The following is a 20,868-nucleotide window of genomic DNA, read 5'->3' on the forward strand; positions in this document are numbered from 1 at the left end:
TCTAGCGCAATAAATGGCTTATTGCAGTTTTAAATGCGGACGTTTCGTGTTCGGAATGTAACAAAACGGTTAATTCGGGGGTGTTTCCGAGAATTAAACGATCCTTAATGGTTCCGATGTAGGAAAAATATCAAAAACTGGCGTCGTGCTTGTCGCGTGGCATTCGTCTAAATAGAAAATGGCCTGGGGACAGATTACTATCTAAAATGCCATTTTGCACGAAACTCTTTTTATTGTCACTGATCTGACAGAGGATTTGGAGACTTTCAGATGCTATCTTCATCATATTCTCTTTATTACACACTTTCTATCTTGATAAAAATGTCTGAGTGAGATAATCAACAAGAAAGGAAAACTTAGATAATAAAGCATACTTTAAGACAAACAGAAATAAAAAAGATCTATATATATATAAAGTATAAATTCCACCTGAAAATACAGTAGTTCTATATCTATATCAAACACAATTTTAAAGTTATTTATAATTTCTCATTTAAATAACATTTGTCTCCAATTTTTCATGTTTTAAAATATGGCTTAAAATAAATATTTTCCATATTAATTAATGAAACAAGTTTATAGTTCTAGTTTTTATGGCATTTTATGTTTATTGAAATGATTATTGTTACTTTAAAACTTTCCCATAGTTATTAATATTTCTTCTAAACTAAAATACAAGCAAATTAAGATGCATGGCTTGATTCATTTTTAATATCTTTATTCAAATTCCTGACTGGGAGATATATGAAAGGGGTAATTACTAAATGCCAAAGGTATGTATTAATAGTTATCGCCGAGTTAACTGGTTAAAGACCCTTTTAAGTATTACCTAACGACTGTAACCATTTAAGTTCGACAGTCATACGCACACATCCTCGTGGCCTGGATATAGATTGCAATATTTTAACGGCAGCAATGAAAATAAGTGGGCCAAATGCAGCCAAATTTGGGGTCCACGACCTCTTGCATATTAATTTTCAATGATCCTATTAAAGCCGTCCGGCAAGTTTTCCACACGCGTATTAAACGGTTCGATTTTTTCTTCTTTCTTGTAACGCAATTAAAAAATATGTATCTCTTCGTAATACGACAAACAATAATTTTCTTTTTTTAATTATTCTTTGATCGTAAAAATCGGAGACTATGTCCCAGCTGTGTAATTGTCTTTGGTGAAACTAGAACATTCCCCCGAGCCAATAAGAAGTGAAAATTTTAAAACTTTGAAACTTTATTGTACGTTTTAAGTAGCAGAAACGTGGGTCACTAAAAAGAAATCTGGTGCAGCACATTTTCTAGTGCAAGAATGTAGTCTTATGTTAATTTCTGTCAACATAAATCTACTTCTTCTATATTCTATCAGATAAATTAAAAATTAATTTTTTTAAATTAAAATTAACTGAGTAAATTAACCTCAATATTAACAAAAATTGCAATTTTTTTTATTTAGAACAATTAATTAATATTAAATTTGTGTTTTCTTACTAGATACTCGTGAAAACTAGTTAAGTAATAGAAAAAATTTATGAGTTTTCAGTAAAATGCTGTATTAATTGCATGACTAATAATTTAACAATTTCATTAAAAATAAAACAATAAATTGTTTTTTGTGTTTTAATAAACAAAGCTAAAATTTATTATTATTATTATTTAAATTCTATGATATTTACAGAATATTTTAAATATTTTTACAAGCAACTTGATTCCTTTCGTTTCATTTTCTTATGATAATAATGTTCAATATTCGTTTGATACAGAGGAACTCCGTGTAAAACTTGCGACGAACAATTTACAATCTATTAAGAAGAAAAAACAAAAATTATATACGTTTGTTTGTAGATTTAATTAAAAATATCTCATCTTTAATTAATTAAAAATATTTTACCTTTACTACTACATAATTTCCAGCTGAAATTGGTGTTACTTGATTCTGATGTAGTTCATCTGGAACAGATGTTCTTGGAAATATCACTTTAATATTACCATCGTTTCTGCCAGCGAGATAAGAATGGGATTTCTTGCTGAACTGTAAATAAAAATAAATGTTATTATCTTAAAAATATCTTATCTCATTCATATTCTTTAAAAGAAAAGTGAAGAATTACATGTAAACCAATTTCTCGTGTTGTTAATTTCTTTATCTACATTCACATCTCTATTTTAAAAAAAAATTATAATAAAATAAAGATAAAAAATTCAAATTTGCTTACTCCTTCTACCAAGACTAATTGTTCCGTTCCTATTTTTTGTCGGTTGAGTTCCAAGGCGAGAGGTCGAAATGTGTCACAGATTTCTCTTAAACGAGTTAGTTTGGTTTCGTGAGGAACATCGTCATTCAAGCGATGATAAGCACGAGTTTTCTAAATTAAAAAAAAAATTAAAAAATGAAATAAATATATGTTTTGTAATTGTTGCATATTAACAGTAATTATAAAACAAAAATACCTCTCTCATGCTATAAGGAAAAGAATAAATATAATTATATTTTACGGCTTTCAGTAGCGATATTGTATCTTGATGCGCTTCATCCGTCTCGCCGCAGAAACCAGTTATAAAGTCACTCGTAAGAGTTACATCTAAAAAATATTAAGTTTAATATATTTTTCACATTATAATTAATATTATTTAAACATTGATTTTCATTCTAAATTTCAAATATATGATACACATTTGAAAAAAAATGTACTAAATTAATGTACTGATAATTTACTAATTAATACCGGTATTTATATAAAATAGAATCTTGTTAAAATAGAATCTAAATTAAAATTAATAATTTATTAAGATAAAAACCCAGTTTATACCAGAAATTAATTATGCTTTTATCAAATCTTAAGCTAAACTACATTATTATTCAAGGGACGACAACAAGAGAGGAAATTTACATTCTAAACAAACCCAAGTTATTAACTCAAACAATGAAATACCATGAGCTTGGTTTCATATTTGCTTCCTGGTTTGACTTGTCAACAAATAATACATTCAGTAATATTTTATTGTAATTTAAAAATTAAGATTGATTTATTAAATCGATTTTTTTATTGCCTCTGGCACCATTCATTGTTTAATTTTTGTTTACTGAATAACAATTTAGATCAGTTTACTATTGATAAAACATAATATTTGATACCAAGATCTTTCTGTTGATTAATTTACTTCATTTTCAAATCTAATATTTATTTTACTTTTAATACATTTGCAAATATGTAATATTCTGAATAAAATATTTATATTTATGAAGTATTTATTTATAATAGCCTACTTTATTAGAATAAATATATATTAATTTTTTGGGCTCTTTCTGCTCCTTGGGCAGTAAAAGGGACTTTATTCCATACCCATCATGGGTTAAGCCAGGCCCACAATGGGGTTGCGGCTGGGTGGCAAGAAACAGAGCTGATATATTGTATGCAAAAAATTGCCAGGAATTTTTGACTATCCAGATTCAGTTTTGTTTGGTTAAGTTACGGCAATGCCTTCCGGGAGGTCTTTTTAAGTGTAACTGACTGGGCATTACAGATGTGGAGAAAACCCGGAAAACTCCACATGGCCAGCCTGTCCTGGCAAAGACCCATGACCGAACTCCCAGTGTTCGGGGAACAGAACCACTTGATCACTGGTAAGCCAGTTTTGAGTCTCCAGAGTAGTAGACTGATGCCTCAACTATTCGGCTCGCTTGGGTCTGTATTGACAATATAAACCTATACCTATATATACCTATATAAAAATTAAAAATTTCTGTAAGTATCATTTTATATTAACCTGAATGTTGTGAAAAAACAGTATAAAGTAATTATAAATTTATCTAGGAAAATGAAAACACATCAGACAGGACATATGTTTACATGTAATAATTAAACATCAATATTTTACGTAACATGGATCAGTATTGCATTTTTAAAAAACAGTCGACAGTACCGATCTACATTAAAGTAATATGTTAAATTTTTTAACTATATTATATTTAAAATTTATATAATTTTATTATTTACTGATTTATATTTTTAAAATAATTCAATTATTATATGTATAATAACTATATATAAATATTAATATTTTGAGATGGATCATCTGACAGACTAAAGATTACCAATATAATTCTAAGCATTTAAAAAATAAAAACTAGTTGTGATATATTTATTATTATTACTAAATACCAAGTTGGTCAAGCATTGATAAATGTTTTCCTTTGTTCCTTGACAATAAAAGAGAGAAAAGTAAACATTAATCATGCATAAAAAAGTAGTAAACAGGCATAAAAAAGAATTTAGAAATTAGAAATGAATGCAATCAGAATGAATTTCTTCACACTAAGCTTTCGAAAAAAAAAATAATGGCGGCAATGGAGAAAACCAGGCATTTTAGATAACTTTTCGTTCTGTATTAAACTGACAAAAACTCATTTTTTGATACTCGAAAATAAAAATGAAATAGGCTCCATGGAGTTGGCTGAATGGTGAGGTACATCAAACAAAACCTCTACCGTCCAGGAAATAATTTTAATGTAAAATTTGACAAATGTTTTGGATCTTACATAAGACATGCAGCAAGTCGACAACATTCTAAATTGGAATGCACAGAACCAATTTCAAATATTTAATAATTGGAACAAAAATACAAAGATGTAAAATATGAAATTTAATACATAAAGATAGTTAAATATTCTATAAGAAAAACGTATATTTATATATTTTTTAATTAATTTAAAAATTATATTTAATATACAAGAGTTTCCATGCTCTAATGAATATTTTATTATAACAAAATTTACAAAAATAAATGAAAATCCTTATTCTTGTCTATTTTATCTTTACATTTATCTCTATCCTTATTTTTTATTCTTGTCTCTTGTTAGAAATAAAAACAGAAGTTCTACAACTATATTTATATTCATACAGATACAGCTTCTGGTTTCATTTATCATAAAAGATCTTATACTTGTTTCTTAAGTAACACAATAGATTATTCATTAAAATAAAAATCACTGTTATTATTAAAAATGATATTCAATATATATTTTCATCTTATTTTATGAGAAAAATAGGCTAAAGACACTAATTATAATAAATTAATTGATGTATGTTTACAAAATCAACTAAATATTCCCTTTCAAAAAGTCTTATTTAATAAATATTTAAATTAAATTCTTTTTTCTGTGCTTCATATTTAGATTTCATTTCTTAAAAAGTATGAAATATCTTACTAGTTTTATATCGAAACCAACTTTCATTAGGAAAATGCAATGGTTTAATGATCAAAAATGTATATGAAGAGATATTTTATTGAAATTACAAGGTAAAATGTTACGTAATTAGGTGCGTAAAACTGCCAGAATAAAAACCTTTGCATAACTTGCTCCACCATACTCCCCACGCCTATGTGGGCAGTACTTACTCCATAAGCATAAACTCATAATTAAACTTTAAAATATGTAACCTGCCCATTACATAACCAACAGGCTCTTTTCAAACCATATTTTAAACATGGATAAATCTTTTGTTATATGCATGAAAATAAGGCATACTCACGACAGAAGAAACTGTAAGAAATAATACACAAAATATAATGTAAATATCAATAAAAAATATTTTACTTAATTATTTGACAATTTAATATTAAAAAGAATTCCATAAACATTTGTTCCATTTTAAAAAAGTATTTAATTTTTGTCTTTCCTTTTAGACTTTTATTGAAGTTCTAAAATTTTTCGATCACTCGAAATAATTATTTAATTGTAAAATGTGCTAAAAAAATATAAATTATCAAGGAACGCTCTAATAACAAAAAGAGTCGAATCAACTTGACAGACAAGAAGCTTTAAAAGTAGGTGATTTATCTAAATTCATTTCAGTAGCAACTTTATGAACTAAAACTATATGGAAATTCGGGCATTAAAATATGTATTGATGTTTTCATGCTAAATTTGCATGTTTCTAATTGTACTTGACTGCAAAAAACAAACTAAAAGTCTATCTTTTTGCTGTATTTTTCAGAAACTGAAAAATATCTATTTATTGTCTGATGATGATAACATAAAATGTGTATAATTTTTTGTTATGAAATGAAAATTTTATAAAATTTCGACATTAACTTATTTTTCTTAACATCGGTAATGTTTTGGTTACATCAGATTATGATACATTACTAGATAATATATAATTAAATTTAATATAAAACCGGAGATAATATCACACTAGAATGACTTGGAAAAAAAATCTCTCAACCTGGTTTATTTATTTCGTATTACAATTACAGTAAAAATTTTATTTCGACCTTTTATTCTTTACAAGTGCAATGTAGTTATATCCTAACTTTCCGCCAGCAGTATCGTTTAGTATGCAACGATACGCGACAATTGTTTTACATTTAACTTTTTTTTGGTATTACTGACCACGTTTCAATTTGTTTTTGTCACTTTTATTGTTAAGTTTTATGAAAACTTTTACGATATAACTAATAACGGGTTGAACGTGAATAAATGTAACGGAGACAATTGCAATTGTACGGTGCGAGAGAGATAAATAGCTTGAAATTCATTCGTGTAGCAATTGTAACAGTAAATAAATAAATCAGGTTGACCTCAAGAGATTTTTTTTCTGATTATTCTAATGTGATATTTTCCTATCTTGATCAATGATATTTTAGTTAAAGTATATAATTATATATAATGAAATAATTTTTTCAAAGATATTCTTTAAATTATTTAGTTTGTCCATTATAGAAGTAATTTTATTTTTAACTTAATTTAAATGTTTTAATTATAAGATATTAATTATGTTTTATATTGTGTACATAAAGATTTTAAAACTTATACAATGAAAAAAATGTATTCAAATTCCATTTTCTTTTATAACTAAAGTATATATATTTTAGTGAGTAACTTTTAACTCTATCATAAACATTACTTATCGGTCACTACATCAGAAATACAGGGTCTTTCCATTTAAATTACTATAATTATGTTAATTATTATTTGAGAAGTACGAGATGCACACCAATCGATAAAGTAACTGTCCGAATTTCATCTCCAATCTGCATTCAAACGTCTTGTTGTCTACCAACTCTAGGAAACCATAGACGAAAGTGGTAACTCTGCAATAGAGAAGGCATTTTGTGTTCTGAAGTTTGTAAAGTCAGAATCACTCATTATTGTGCAAATGAGTAGTCTGCAGTAGCTGTAGAATGTGGCTGTGCGGGAGGAGTGACCGTGGATATGTAGTAACGAGTGTAGAAAGAATTTGAGTATTGGTTAGATGTGTTGTGTGACACAAGGTGCATGCATTGAAAAATTTTGTAATGGGTAAATGTGAAACTTGGACAGTTTTCCAATATTATCAAAGATTATGTTATTGTTAATTATTGTAATTAACATAATTACAATAATTTAAAAGGGTAGCATTCTTTTTGAAAGACTCTGTATAACTCATTATACATACAACAGATACATCCATAATGAGATAAAACCTTTATAAATTATAGATATTTAGATGTAACTCATTAATTTATCATCATTATCATTACTAGATATGATATTTATAGAAAAATAATTACTTTTTACTGGTATTTATAAATACAGTTTATAGAATAATAATAATAATAACAATTTTGTCAGTATCTTTAATATAAATACCAAGACAAATACCAAATCTTCATCCTTATATCAGATATAATTTTTATTTTTCAAGAGAATTTTTATAGTCTTAAAGTTTGTCAGCCTGTTTCTCTGGAGGACATAAGATTAAATCTGGATAAGAAATGTCGGAAATTTTTCATGGGTAACCTGTCTCTAGATAAGTGTCAAGCCCCGTCTCTCACAACCAGTTGCCCCGTGATGGGCCTGGCCATTCAGTCACACCCATAATGGGAGCAGATAGTGTCTTTTTTTCTGGCCTTTTTTTTCCGTACCCATCGCAGGTATGAAAGAAAAGGGCCATCTTAGTGCCCACAGGGGAGTAAGAGATTAAAACACAATATATATTTTATTTATTTATTACAATAAATATAAATAAAGGAAATTTGTTGTTATAGTTTTTAGTACAGAATATCTGTTCTAGATTTAAATAGTTGATAAAACTTTACTGGTTTATAAATATTTTGCTTATTTAGATTACATAAATTCAATAATGTCAATATATTCACACCTTATTTAATTTTTATGCAAGTACAATAAAATATACTTATTTTATTTGGGTGGAAATCATATAATGATATATAGATTAGAATAAAAAGTTTGAGTTTCATTTTTATTTCCTCGAAAAAGTTTTACAAATAACTTTTTCAAATATCCAGAATTCATAAATTATAATCATACAGAAACATCACGCGAGCACACGCTGCATCAATGTATACAAGTATTTATTTCATTAAATTACTTAGATTACTCTTTGACTAAAATCACAACATTTTTTTTTGTTTTACAAGAATTACAAATAGAGTGTTTTTGTGTATTTACAGAATTCTTTTTCTTAAAAATGTATAATAGTCAACAAACAAACATAATTGTTTATTTTAGTATTTATTTTATTTATTTATTTGGTATATTTTGTTTTGTTTATTGGTTGGTAAACACATTTTGTGAAGAAATATAGTATATAAATAAATCAAAATAGATCTGTAAAGTAATTATTCTAATTAGTAAAGTGATAAATAACCATTATAAATAAATTTTACTACTACTCGTTTCAGATAGCCAACACTTAACATAAGCAATGTTTTCGGTCAAATATCTGACCATCCTCGGCTTAGAAAAATTCATTTAACAAATTAGGAAGAAGCGGAACATACAAAATAGGAATTCTAATATACATAATTCTTTTATTAAAAGTAATGGCTATCTGAACTAAACAGCTATTTGACTTGCTTATTTATCAAAATAGTCATTATCATTATTAACTAATTTAAGCAAATTTCACTTAAAGCATTTAACATAATTAACAATACATTCATATATAGGCATTCTTAGCTAATGACTAACAGGTAAAGGTTCCTGACTGAAGCAAATATCACCTTAAAGCAAAACGTAGCCTGACAATGCATATGAAAGTCAAAAATCATATTTACATTATCATTTATTGAGTGTGCAGTAGCGCTAAACCCTAAAAAAAAAGATGATAAAGTAAAATTAATAAATTAAAACCCCAAAAACCCTTCAAGAATAAGACAAGTGCCAAAAATAATAAACATAAATATAATTGAAAAGTACTGTAAAAAAAGTATCCCAAAGTGAGGTATGCCTGTATTGAGGAAGAATCTAATTCTGAACTGTTGGATGTAAAGCTGTAATAAATTGTTTAATAAATTAAGAAAATATTGTAAAATTCTTTTAATGCATAGCTGTATGCTCATAAACAAGAGCGATGTATGTACTACCAGATTCTTAAAGATAAAATTACAAAAAATAAACCATTTTGTATATAGTTATATGGTGATTGTAATAAAAAGTAAATAATAAATAAAGGATAATAGACTATTTAAAAAATTTCTTGCAAAATAAAACTTTTATTACTTTCTCTGTGATATTAAGCAACAAAAGAAAATTTTCTACCAAAAAAATTAATACCTAACATTTATCAAAAATATTAAACTGTGAAAAAAGAAAATGCCAATTAAAAGGCATTTGACATAAATCTGAATAAGTTTCATATTAACTTATAAAAATAACACAAATGTAAACATATTTAATATTTTTCAGTATTATTGAATAGCTTATCATTTTCAACTAAGAAAAATAGAAAACCAATAAATAGCTTGTAAAACTGGATGCAGTAAATAAACAAGCATGCTGAAAACTGGAAAATCCAGCAGCAAAAGAATACTTTAATATGTAAATGAACATTTCCGATCATCTTCATTGGTTATTATCAGTTTTAAACACAATAAATTTGATAGAAATATGTAATTAATTAGAATATAATTTCTTTTAAAAAAATGCAACATTATTGGCTACAGCCACTTGCATCACGGAGGACCTAAGAAAAAGCCTTTAGTATAACAATCCGTTAAGAAGTCCAATTTCAAAGTCATTCGGCAAATTTGAATTATGATCGTCCCGTATGACCAAACAATTATGTTTTAATTACATTCTTTTATCAAATATATTGTATTTAAAACATGCAAATGACCAATTAAAATGGTTGAAAACATTTGTTTACACAAAAATAGAAAACTTTTAAGATTATCCTATTTTAAAATTAATTTATAGACTAATAGATTTCCTGCTTATTATATAAATATAGAAGTTATTCTATTTGATCTGAAGTAAATATGATTTTAATTTGAACTCATATAAAAAAGCATTGTCTCTTTAATAATATACACAATGATGTTTGCTTGATTTATTTGGTATTTAACTTTTAGACAAACTTGACTCAAGACACTATTGCATCTTTAAATCTGTGTATATCTGTGTATCTGTGTAATAATAAACAGTGAATTAAAAAAAATCACTACTCATTGAGATTTTTAGAATCAATTTTAATAATAAAATATGTATCCAAATAAAAATACAGTTCTTTCTTTATCTTGTGTAGCATATTATTGTATCTTCATGCAAACCAAATAGAAATGTTTGGTAGTTTTATTTTTCTAGATATATTAGACAAAACCAATAACCAAAACAACCTACTAGTTGTTTATTGAATTGTTTTTAACCTAATTACTTAACAAATGAATTTGATTCTAGAAGCAATATGATTATATATTCTACTCATACATTATTTATGTACAGTACCTATAGCTCAATATAGTTAAATTTGTAATGTTAATACAATATAAACTGTCACTTAAGATTATAAACTGTAAACTTAAGATAATATAAGACAATATAACCATTAAGATATTTGTTAAATATGCAAGAGTTGTGTTTTAAATTCAAGCAAGTTCGCATTTTTGTAAAGGCTTATAAAATATTAATTTGAATTAAAAATTATATCAGAAAATTGTTATGCCCATGTCTCTAGTATTAAATTCAATCATTAATTAATTTCTGTATAGTTTAAAATAACTATAGTGCCTTATTTCTTTTGTTTTTTTTTTTGTCAGACTATCATTCAGATTGCACTTTCATATTGTTAATGCAAAGACAAGGTCATTGTGAAATTCACTTGAAAATTTCTGTGGAATGCATATTTAAAATATATTTGTTTTTAAAACTATGAATTTATTTCCATTCTTAAAAGCAAATAAAAAATAAATATTCTACTATATATATCATATATCTATTCATCAGATATATGATGAAATAATTAAATCTTTGCATGAATTGTAATATGAATTTTAAATTAATAATAAAAAAAAATCCATCATACAAATTTTAAGTTAAATTAAATATATATCAATCAATTCATTAAACATACAGAATTGCTAAAAGATAAAAACATATTAACCACAAATTACACTATTCAGTATAACATATAATCATGCTAAACTTACTGGTATTATTATGCATATTATCAAGTAGCTTCAGGGATTACCCAAAGTCTGAATTTATAAAAAGTAATAAACTTAGCGAATACGTGATGTAATATTAAATAATCGATTACTTGATTACAAAATGAATTTAGCAATATCATTTTGGACTTGTATATGTTATATATGTGCTTTATTTTTCTGAGTAAAATTTAGAAATAATATATAAAAATATGAAATCAACTTTCTTTTCTTTTTTATTTTTTAATGAGGACAAGGGTATTTTAAAAATTCCTGAAAACTATAGTTAGGGTGCTATAAATCGTATATAATTAAAAATTTCTAATTAAAATATAAATTGTATAATTCTATATATTTGTTTTGTCATTAGTAAAGAATTAGATCTTTCTGCTGTTTTCAAAATTAATTAATATATAAAAGTGACATTCAAATATTCAAATTATTAGTTATTTATTTAATAAAGAAGAAAACTAGTTATATCCACCAACAATTGTACATTATTATATTTCAAATTTTCAATGATAGGTAAAAACATATGAATTTCCATGTAAATGCATACATTGATATTCACATGATATCATTGATGATCCCCTCATATAAAATAGCAATGTGATTAGAGAATATGTTCTTCAAAAAAAAAAAAAGCTTTACTTCTAAATTAATCTGTATAAAAATTAAGCATAATTTTTAATGTTTATTTACAATATTAATGCATCACTTTTCTTTTCTGGTATATAACTGATATATCATTTCTTTTTGCATCAAAAATATGAATTTTTGTTACTTATATTCCAGAAGAGGATGAATTAAATACTAGAATTGTGATATTCCTTCAAAGAATTAGACTTTTCAACAATATGCAAGTTTGTTGATATAGTTTGAGCAGTTTGATATGATTTTACGATTATGAATTTGAAATAAAGGCAGGTAATGCATTGTGATGCTTATGTGAATATGTAGCTCAATAGTTTTCAGCAGATATAAGTAAATAAAACAATTGAAAATGCAATGTTATTCCTATCACTGTCAAAATTTCAAATATATAATAACTAAATATACAGGTATCCCTTGCTTAACTTGGTTTTGCTTAATGCGTGAAATTAATTGCAGTAATCCCTTTATGTAAGCAGCAGAAGTTTTAATTTAGGCAGCTTTACCAGCTGTCTTTACTTAACATAGATACCGTATTTTGATATACGTGATAGGATTGAGGAATTAACCCTTTCCCGGCCAGGGTACCGATCTATCGTTACCCTAATTGTTTCGCAAAACGGCCAGGGTACCGATTCATTGTTACCCTGTTAACAATCGATTTTTATAAAATTTATCGACAACAGATGTCAGCACTTGACGGTATCATCTTGTTTATTGTCTGTTTCACATATTTTTGTCCAGGTGGTGTTTTGTCAACTTAAAAAAATTTAATTATCGGTGTTTTTTTCTTAATTTTTCATTTTCTGATAATTTTTTATTTCATTTTTAGCATATTCATGCATTAATAATACTATAATAAGTTCATTAATGCTATAATAAGTTTATTCAGCTATAATATGTTAATGCATTATAAATATTCAAGTTATGACCTTCAGTTCTGATATTTTATATATTTTTTAATTTTCAATTTTTAATTTTTTTTTAAATCTAAAATATCAGCAAATGTTACATCTATTGCTACTGGTAATTATATGTTTATTATGAAAATATATAATCTTTTTTGATATAAAATGAATAAAGTATATTAGTTCATTATATTAGTTGAAAGCAGAATAAAGTTCAGATTTCAAACAAATGTTTGATATAATATGCGATTATTTCACAACGAATAAACGTACATGCATAAATGTTATATCAAATTGTACAGAACAATATTGTATGTTGTATTGGCTCAGTGACAATAAGAATGAAGTAAGCAGACAATGTTAATTTTGACAAATAGTAACAAATTTTCAAGTCTGAATGTCAGTTATGATATATATTTTTTTTTTTTTTTCCTCTCATAAATTTTTCAAACAAACTTTATTGAAAAATGTGGTATTTAAAACTAACTATATTGATAAATATATGTGATTTTTTTCATATGAATAAAATAATAATTTAATTTTTAGTGAATTTTTAAAATAATATTGCCTGATTCACCTATTTTGACCTTGGCCGTTTTACAAAATAAGGGGGCGTGGCAAACGGCAGGCTAAGAGTTAATTAACTGTGTTAATCAAGGGATATCTGTAATAATTTTCATGAATATTTAAATAGAAATTTTTGATGTCAAGCGAGTGAATTTAAACAAACAAAACTATTCACTGTTTGTTCAGTTTTAGTTTGTGACAAACATTAAGTAAAAGAATTTTATTAGCCATATTTATTTATTATAGTTTACAATACTTTTCCTGATTTTATATTAAGTATAATCATAAAATTCATTTCAATACAAATTTACCTGGGATTTTATTTCTGATATGATGCACCAAGTTGAGATAAGCTTCTCGAGTATATCCTCTTCTCATGCGTTCCAACACTTGTGTATTCCCACTTTGTGCTGGCAGATGCAAGCTATTACAAATGTTCGGTCTATCTTGAATTATTTGTAAAACCTACGTAAATAAAATAAATTAGTAAATTTATAAAAAATGAAAAATTTCGAAATTAAAAGAAAGAGAAAATATTTCAAATCAATTATTTAAAAAAGATAAAAACTGTTATTTTTAAAATCAAATTTTTCTCAAGAACAAATGTTTCGTGAATATAATTATCATTAACTATAACTAAATACTGTATTATAACTTATTGCAAAATTCTTATAAATCAAAAACATTTTCATTTAGTAAATAACTAAATATGAATAATTTGACATCAAATAGTCATTCAATAATAATTAAGAATAGGCAAATAAATACTGATATATAAATTTGATACACTATAATTTCAAAAAGAATATCAACTAAATTAAAGAATTCAGGTTTATTGATTTTTAAAACTGTTCATAATTATTCTATTAAATATTCATAAACTTTCCATATTCAGTAATATGAATAATATTCCTGGAAACCTTCTGGAAATATTATTTATATTACTTTTCTGTCGACCACCTTTGTGTTTGATCAAGATATATGGACATTATTTAGCTGAATGTTATAACTGATAATTACATATTCCAGTCCATCATAATTTCTGCTAATAATTAAACCTCTCTCCAATTTTTGATTATGTTTATGTCATTCACAAATCTGATTACTTATTTTATATTAGTTTAGATAGGTTTTAGATCAATGTATTGTTTTATTTAACTTTTATAATTTATATAATAACTGTTATTTACCTTAATGCTAAGTTAAAAACATACATTTATGTGAGTTCATCCTTGTTGGTAGATGAACAAAATTCTTGCCAATATTTTTTCAGTTAAGTTAGAAATTTCTGTTGTTTGCCACTTATATTTGAATTTTTGTGGCAAGAGTTTATGTCAAGAGTGGTTGTTTGCCCACCATATTCAAATAAAAATGTACAGTCTTGATTCTCTTGTGTGTTCTTCTCAATCTGGTTCCATCATACAAGATATAAGAATGAATGATTCATTTACTTTACTCACTCACTGAAAAGAATCACCATATTTCTTCCATTCTAAGATGCACTTTTTGCCATTTTTACTTGTCCGAAATAGAAATGCTTCTTAGAATCAATGGCATCTTATATTCCTAGTCCAAAACAATGATTAGAAGTTACTATGAGTAGACCAAATGGTGTAAGCACCAATAATAGACATTTTCAGATATGTTATTCAACTGCATTGCTTATAATGAGTGTTTCATTTAAACTCTTCTTTAGCATTTAAAGAATGTTTATTTCAAGATGACATTATGATGCAGAATTAAAAGAAAAGCTATTGTATATGTAGAAGTACTGTAACATGGAAATAGAGCTGCCAAACGCAATCTATTTTATGGCATTTGCATTGATTTTCTAACTTATTGTTACTTAACAAATTAATAAAATTGATAATTTAAAGATTTTTTCTTCATAAAAATATCATAAAATTTGATTCAGAAGTCATGACGTCTTAGAATTGAGGAAATACAGTAATTAAAGAAATAATGATAAAACAAATTGTATTATTATTTTACACAACAGTCATATTAGTGATTATGCATAGAATAACCATGACTATGTAAATACATAGTCATATTATTCTATATGTTTGTTCATAAGTACTCTATTTTACTATTTTTGGCTAATAAAGCCAGTTAGAGACTATTAACAATTTTTTGTCATTTCTCTTTTGTTATATCTATCTTTAAAAAACCAAGACCACTTAATCAAAAGTTGGTTTTATTAGCCAAAAATAAGAACAGTCTACATCTGTTTCCATAATAATTATTCTACTCTATTTTAGTATATAGCTTAAAAAATTAGTAATGTTATATGGAAATGGTTTATGTAACTACAGTAGAGAGTTGTTAATCCGAATCAATTGGGGACTGGGGTTGTTCGGATAACTGATTTTTCAGATAACCGATTATGTACGAAAAAATATATTCACTTGTCTGATGTTCAAATTTTTCTCCGTTGCGTGTCGCTTCGTGTTGAATTTTCATCGATTTAAGCCTAATGAAAATTTTTGTAATAATAATTGAGGCTATTGTATTGTTAAAAATTATTTCTTTATTTTGTACAAACAAAATAAATATATTGGAAAATATAAAAACATAAAAATTATACTTTAGAAGTTAATCTAGTATCAAAAACGTTCGATTCAGTACGACACAGTCTGACTGAAAATCGTTCGGATAACCGGCGATTCAGATTACCGGGGTTTGGATTAACGACTCTCTACTGTACTGAATAGTTGGTTCTGTAAATTTAATTTTTTTTAATATATATATTATAAACAAATTTAAAGTTATATATGCTATCTAAATCTTATCTATATTGAAAAAATTAAAGAAAAAATATTTGACTCACTTCATCGGGAAAGTCTTTAGGATGAGGTGAAGTAAAACGAATTCTAATATTCGGATTTATGGACGATGCTTTCTCTAGAAGATCGGCAAATCGCAAACCGCCAACTTTTGGTTTGTATAATGTATGAAAGCCTTCGGCGAGTTTCGGAGTATTTGATGAAGTTTCAGAAATAGTAAAATTTGCTTCTGAAATATCTCTGTAACTATTTACATTTTGTCCTAATAATGTAACCTCTTTTATTCCCTAATAAAAAAGCATTTAATAATATTAACAAAATAAAATTATTTTTAATACAATTACATTTAAACATTTGTAAGGTTTTTAAAATTTTAATTCTAACAATAATCATTTTCATTTATTAAAAATTTATATTTACTGTATTATTTATAATTTAAAACATATTAATTATTTTAGAAATAACAAATATATGTATAATGCAGAATTTCAAAATTTTAAAATACTTTGTCGCTTATATAAGAATCTACTTTATTGGAGAGAAATCATATGTAAATAAATTAAGATCTACTGTCAAAACAACGATAAAATTTAATTATTAAACATTAAAAATTCTAATTATTTCTTTGTACGAACTAATTGAGAGTTTTCTTTTTAAATTTAAAAATACTTTTAAGAGTTAACCCTTTGATAAATGGTTTTACTGATGGATTCCTCACCTCCCCTCCCAATTTCATTATATTGAAAAACTCCAATTATTCAGAAAGAGACAGCATGTGTGAAGAATTACTAGACACCATGATTATCTTTATGCTAGAAAATTCTATGCTAAATCTTGTGAAACTTACAAAAACCAGGTGAAAAAATTTTTTAGATGTCCCTAGCTGTCTGTAACTTTCATGTTTGCTCATAAACATGTGTGTACTACAATCAGACAAACTTGAGGAACATATATACAAGATGTGGCAGAAAAGTAATGAGACTAATTTTTTTGCAACAATTTTATTTTATTTTTATACAATAATGTTATCCCCTTCAAAGTAGTTCCCTTGGGCAGCTATACATTGGTGGAGGTGTTGTTGCATCTTTGTTGCAGTGCTGGAAGGCTACAACTGGAATCGCTTGCAGCAACACATTATGTTCCTTTGGATGCTATCAACAGTACCAAGATGACATCCTTTCAAATGGGTTTTGATCTTGGGGAACAAAAAAAAGGTCACATGGACTGAGATCAAGTGAATAATGGGCCTGGGGAACCACAGAAATTCCTTTTCTGTCAAAGACTGGTTGATGGAGATAGCCGTGTGACAGGAGGAGTTGTCATGGTGGAGCATCCAAGTGTCCACAATGTCCTGTCTGATTTGAAGCACCCTTTTTCCTTTTTCTTAGTCTTTCAAGGAGCCTTCACTCGTTCCACACTTCTCAATGTTGAATGCCCCCCTGAATGAGGTTCGTCTTCTACTGCTTCTAGGCCCTCCAAAAAATGCTTTGTGCCACCAAAAAACTTGTGCTCATGATAAGAAATATTCTCCATAGGCTTGTTGCAACTTTTTGTAGGTCAAACTTGTGGGTTCACCAAGCTTAACACAAAATTTGATGGTAGACCATTGCTCCAAATTTCGTTATTCCATTTTCTGTAATGCAATACAAAAACTATACTTCACTTATCACGCTCTCTAGGATCACGTAGCTACCGCACAAGGTCGAAACTGTTACTGAGCATCTAGGAGGGACTGACATACAAGCTACATGAAAGGAAAGTCCGCAGTGTTGCTAGATCGCTATCAGTGATGCCGATCTCATTACTTTTCTGCCACACCTTGTATATATATGTGCTTACTCTGTACAGCCCAACATATGTATTGTGTATATTTATGGAAATACTCATGAAAGGTTAAAAAAAAGGCAGTGAACATTGAATATCCTCTAGTAATTGATTACAGATTCATAATAATTTTTAGCATTTATATTTATTAAAAATAATAAAAAAATGATTTTAAATGTATGTCTTCATTTTTTAATGTCTTCTAAAATTGTTTGAACATATCTACACTCACAAATATATATGTAGAAACTCTAAGTACATGATGCTTCTACTTAGACTTTTATATAGTTCTAATGACTTTAGTTATAGTTCTATAGAGCTTTGTCTTTAGAAGTATTCACTAAATGAGTATTTCTACAAGAGGAAGGTCATTACAAAACAATTGTCAGAAAAATTAATTAGTTAATTTAAGGAAAGAGTTTTAAATCAGACTTTTATTTAAGCCAATTTATCAATTTCAAACTATTGAATATATAAGATTACATAAGTAAAAGTTGGATAAGTTTGCAAATAAATTAAAAAGAAAATAATATGGGTGAAGTTATATTTGAATATCCTTTGACACTAAACTAGAAACCATTGATTTATTTTCAAGTTGGCATTTAACATTTTTCATTATTATTTCAAATTTTATTATTATTAAATTTTTAACACAACTTCAATTGCCATATATCATCAGGCTATAATTTGGTAATAATAATTATAAATTATTAAAGAATTTATGGCAATGATATATGGCAATTGAAGGTGTATTATTGCAATGTATCAGGTGTAATTATGATGTTTATATTTATATTAAATTTTTACTAATTAAAATTAAAATATAGAATAGAATAGTTTCATAGTCTAAATCTATAATATAATTAATGAATTGTGTAATTGAATGATACTTGAGATTTAATATGATAAAAATAGTTATGTTTTCTATACATTTAAAAATGATTAATACAGTTTTAATAAATTCTTTTATTGGAGTTTTGGTTAAAAAAATATTAAGCAAAATAATAAAATAAAATTTGGAATTTGCATAAGTAACAAAATAATTTCCTACTTTATCAGATAATTGTCTAATTTCATCTAATATAGATGATACTGGACGACTCCTTTCTCTTCCTCTAGTAAACGGTACAATGCAATAACTACACATATTATCACAACCTCTCATTATAGATCTGCAATTTAATAACAATATATTAATGTATAAAATTCATAAAATATCGAAAAAAAATAATAATATTAAATCAGAATTCTAATTCTCAACCAATAGTTACATAAGCCAAAGATGACAATTTAAAAGATTCTGTAATACAATAGAACCTCCAATAATAGCCATCTCTAAATGGCAGACATGTTTTCAAGAATGTTTCTTTTTGAATGCAATTTTGTAAGCATGATGAAGATACTCCTGAGAACTTATTGCACCAGCAGTTGCTCCTGTTTTTTTGAAATTCTAACATTTCTTGAATGCAATTGCGGTGCTTACACTGCTATTGTAAGATAGAGTCGATGTTTACGTTAAGGAAATTAAAGTAAAACTCATGTGAAAAGTGATACTTACTGCTTACAGTGTCTCCTACAATCAGTTTGTTATACATTTTTATGTCTGCAAAAATTAAGCAATCCATAGAGAAATGAACAAGTGCAAATTTTGACCTATTCCTCTAGTTTCCCAATGGAAACTAGTAGCATTGTGTTCCTCTCATCATAAACTTTAAACCAGAGTGACCAGAAAGCACTCCAAACTTAACATTGTTCTTTGATACTTTAATTATTATTAAACTAGCGGGTGGGCCCAGTGTTGCTCGGGCAAAAGTAACAGTACCGAAGATTAAGAATATTTATCTTACCTGTTTTCACAGAATGCAAGAATTAGGTCCTCCCTGTTGCCAGACTAATTAGAGAATTTTTAGATAGGTCTAAAAATATGTTCGATTTCCCACAAAAATGGAAAAAAACTGCACCTGCGTCTTGCACGTCGCTTTCTCTTAACAATTCCATTGTTATATAACACTTCCATTGTTGATGGAAGTGTTAAGCCTTAATTAAGTCCCTCTTCCCCATGGGGAGGAATTTCGAAAAATCCCTTCTTAGTGTGCATTCTTGTGACGTACCCTAACTGTGTACCAAATTTCAACTTTCAACTCCTAACCGTTTGGGCTCTGCGCTGATTTTTATTATCATCAACTCATCTTCATAATGTATCAGGTCAGTCCATAAGTTCGTGCGTATTTTTATCTACAAAAAAAGCAGCAAAAGATTTTAATTAAATTTTATTTCAATCTATAATGTATTCACCATTATTTTGTACAATTTTTTGCCATCTCGATGGTAGCTTTTTAATCCCGTCTTCGTAAAATGATTTCGGTTTTGAATCAAAATATTCAGAAATAGCCTTTTTTACAGTGCAGACTAGTGCAGAGAGAGCATCGTCGTCGAAGTCGACGGATCTTCCCGTACGAGCCTTATCCTCCACACTAAAATCGTTGTTTCTAAATCTTTCAAACCACTTCTGCGCAGTCCTTGAACTAATTACGATTTGATTATGTACAGTATTTATTTTTTTGGCTGCATTTGTAGCATTCTCACCAAATAAAAAGTATAAAACGTGTCTTTTATATTCGTTGGTTACTTCCATTTTAACGAAAATAAACAACTGAAATGTTCACAATTCTGAACAGTATTATACAAATGAGATCCAATTTAACACT

The 20,868-nt window shown here is 26.8% G+C and overlaps 1 protein-coding gene across 1 annotated transcript in view; it reads right to left on the reverse strand.

The window, feature by feature from the left end:
• Positions 1 to 1,606: 1,606 nt before the first annotated feature.
• LOC136969959 (mitochondrial tRNA methylthiotransferase CDK5RAP1) overlaps positions 1,607 to 20,868 on the reverse strand; it is a 40,213-nt gene continuing 20,951 nt past the window's right edge. Inside the window, exons 6-12 of the mRNA XM_067264308.1 lie at positions 19,212 to 19,332; positions 16,381 to 16,623; positions 13,862 to 14,015; positions 2,443 to 2,573; positions 2,208 to 2,357; positions 1,883 to 2,023; positions 1,607 to 1,793 (exon numbers count right to left, since the gene is read on the reverse strand). Coding sequence (XP_067120409.1) covers positions 1,686 to 1,793; positions 1,883 to 2,023; positions 2,208 to 2,357; positions 2,443 to 2,573; positions 13,862 to 14,015; positions 16,381 to 16,623; positions 19,212 to 19,332 — 1,048 coding nt within the window. The 3' untranslated portion in view covers positions 1,607 to 1,685. The remainder of the gene's footprint in view (positions 1,794 to 1,882; positions 2,024 to 2,207; positions 2,358 to 2,442; positions 2,574 to 13,861; positions 14,016 to 16,380; positions 16,624 to 19,211; positions 19,333 to 20,868) is intronic.

This window comes from Centruroides vittatus, unplaced genomic scaffold (assembly GCF_030686945.1).
Source record: "Centruroides vittatus isolate TY-2023 unplaced genomic scaffold, ASM3068694v2 contig_1832, whole genome shotgun sequence".
Classification (NCBI taxonomy): Eukaryota; Metazoa; Arthropoda; class Arachnida; order Scorpiones; family Buthidae; genus Centruroides; species Centruroides vittatus.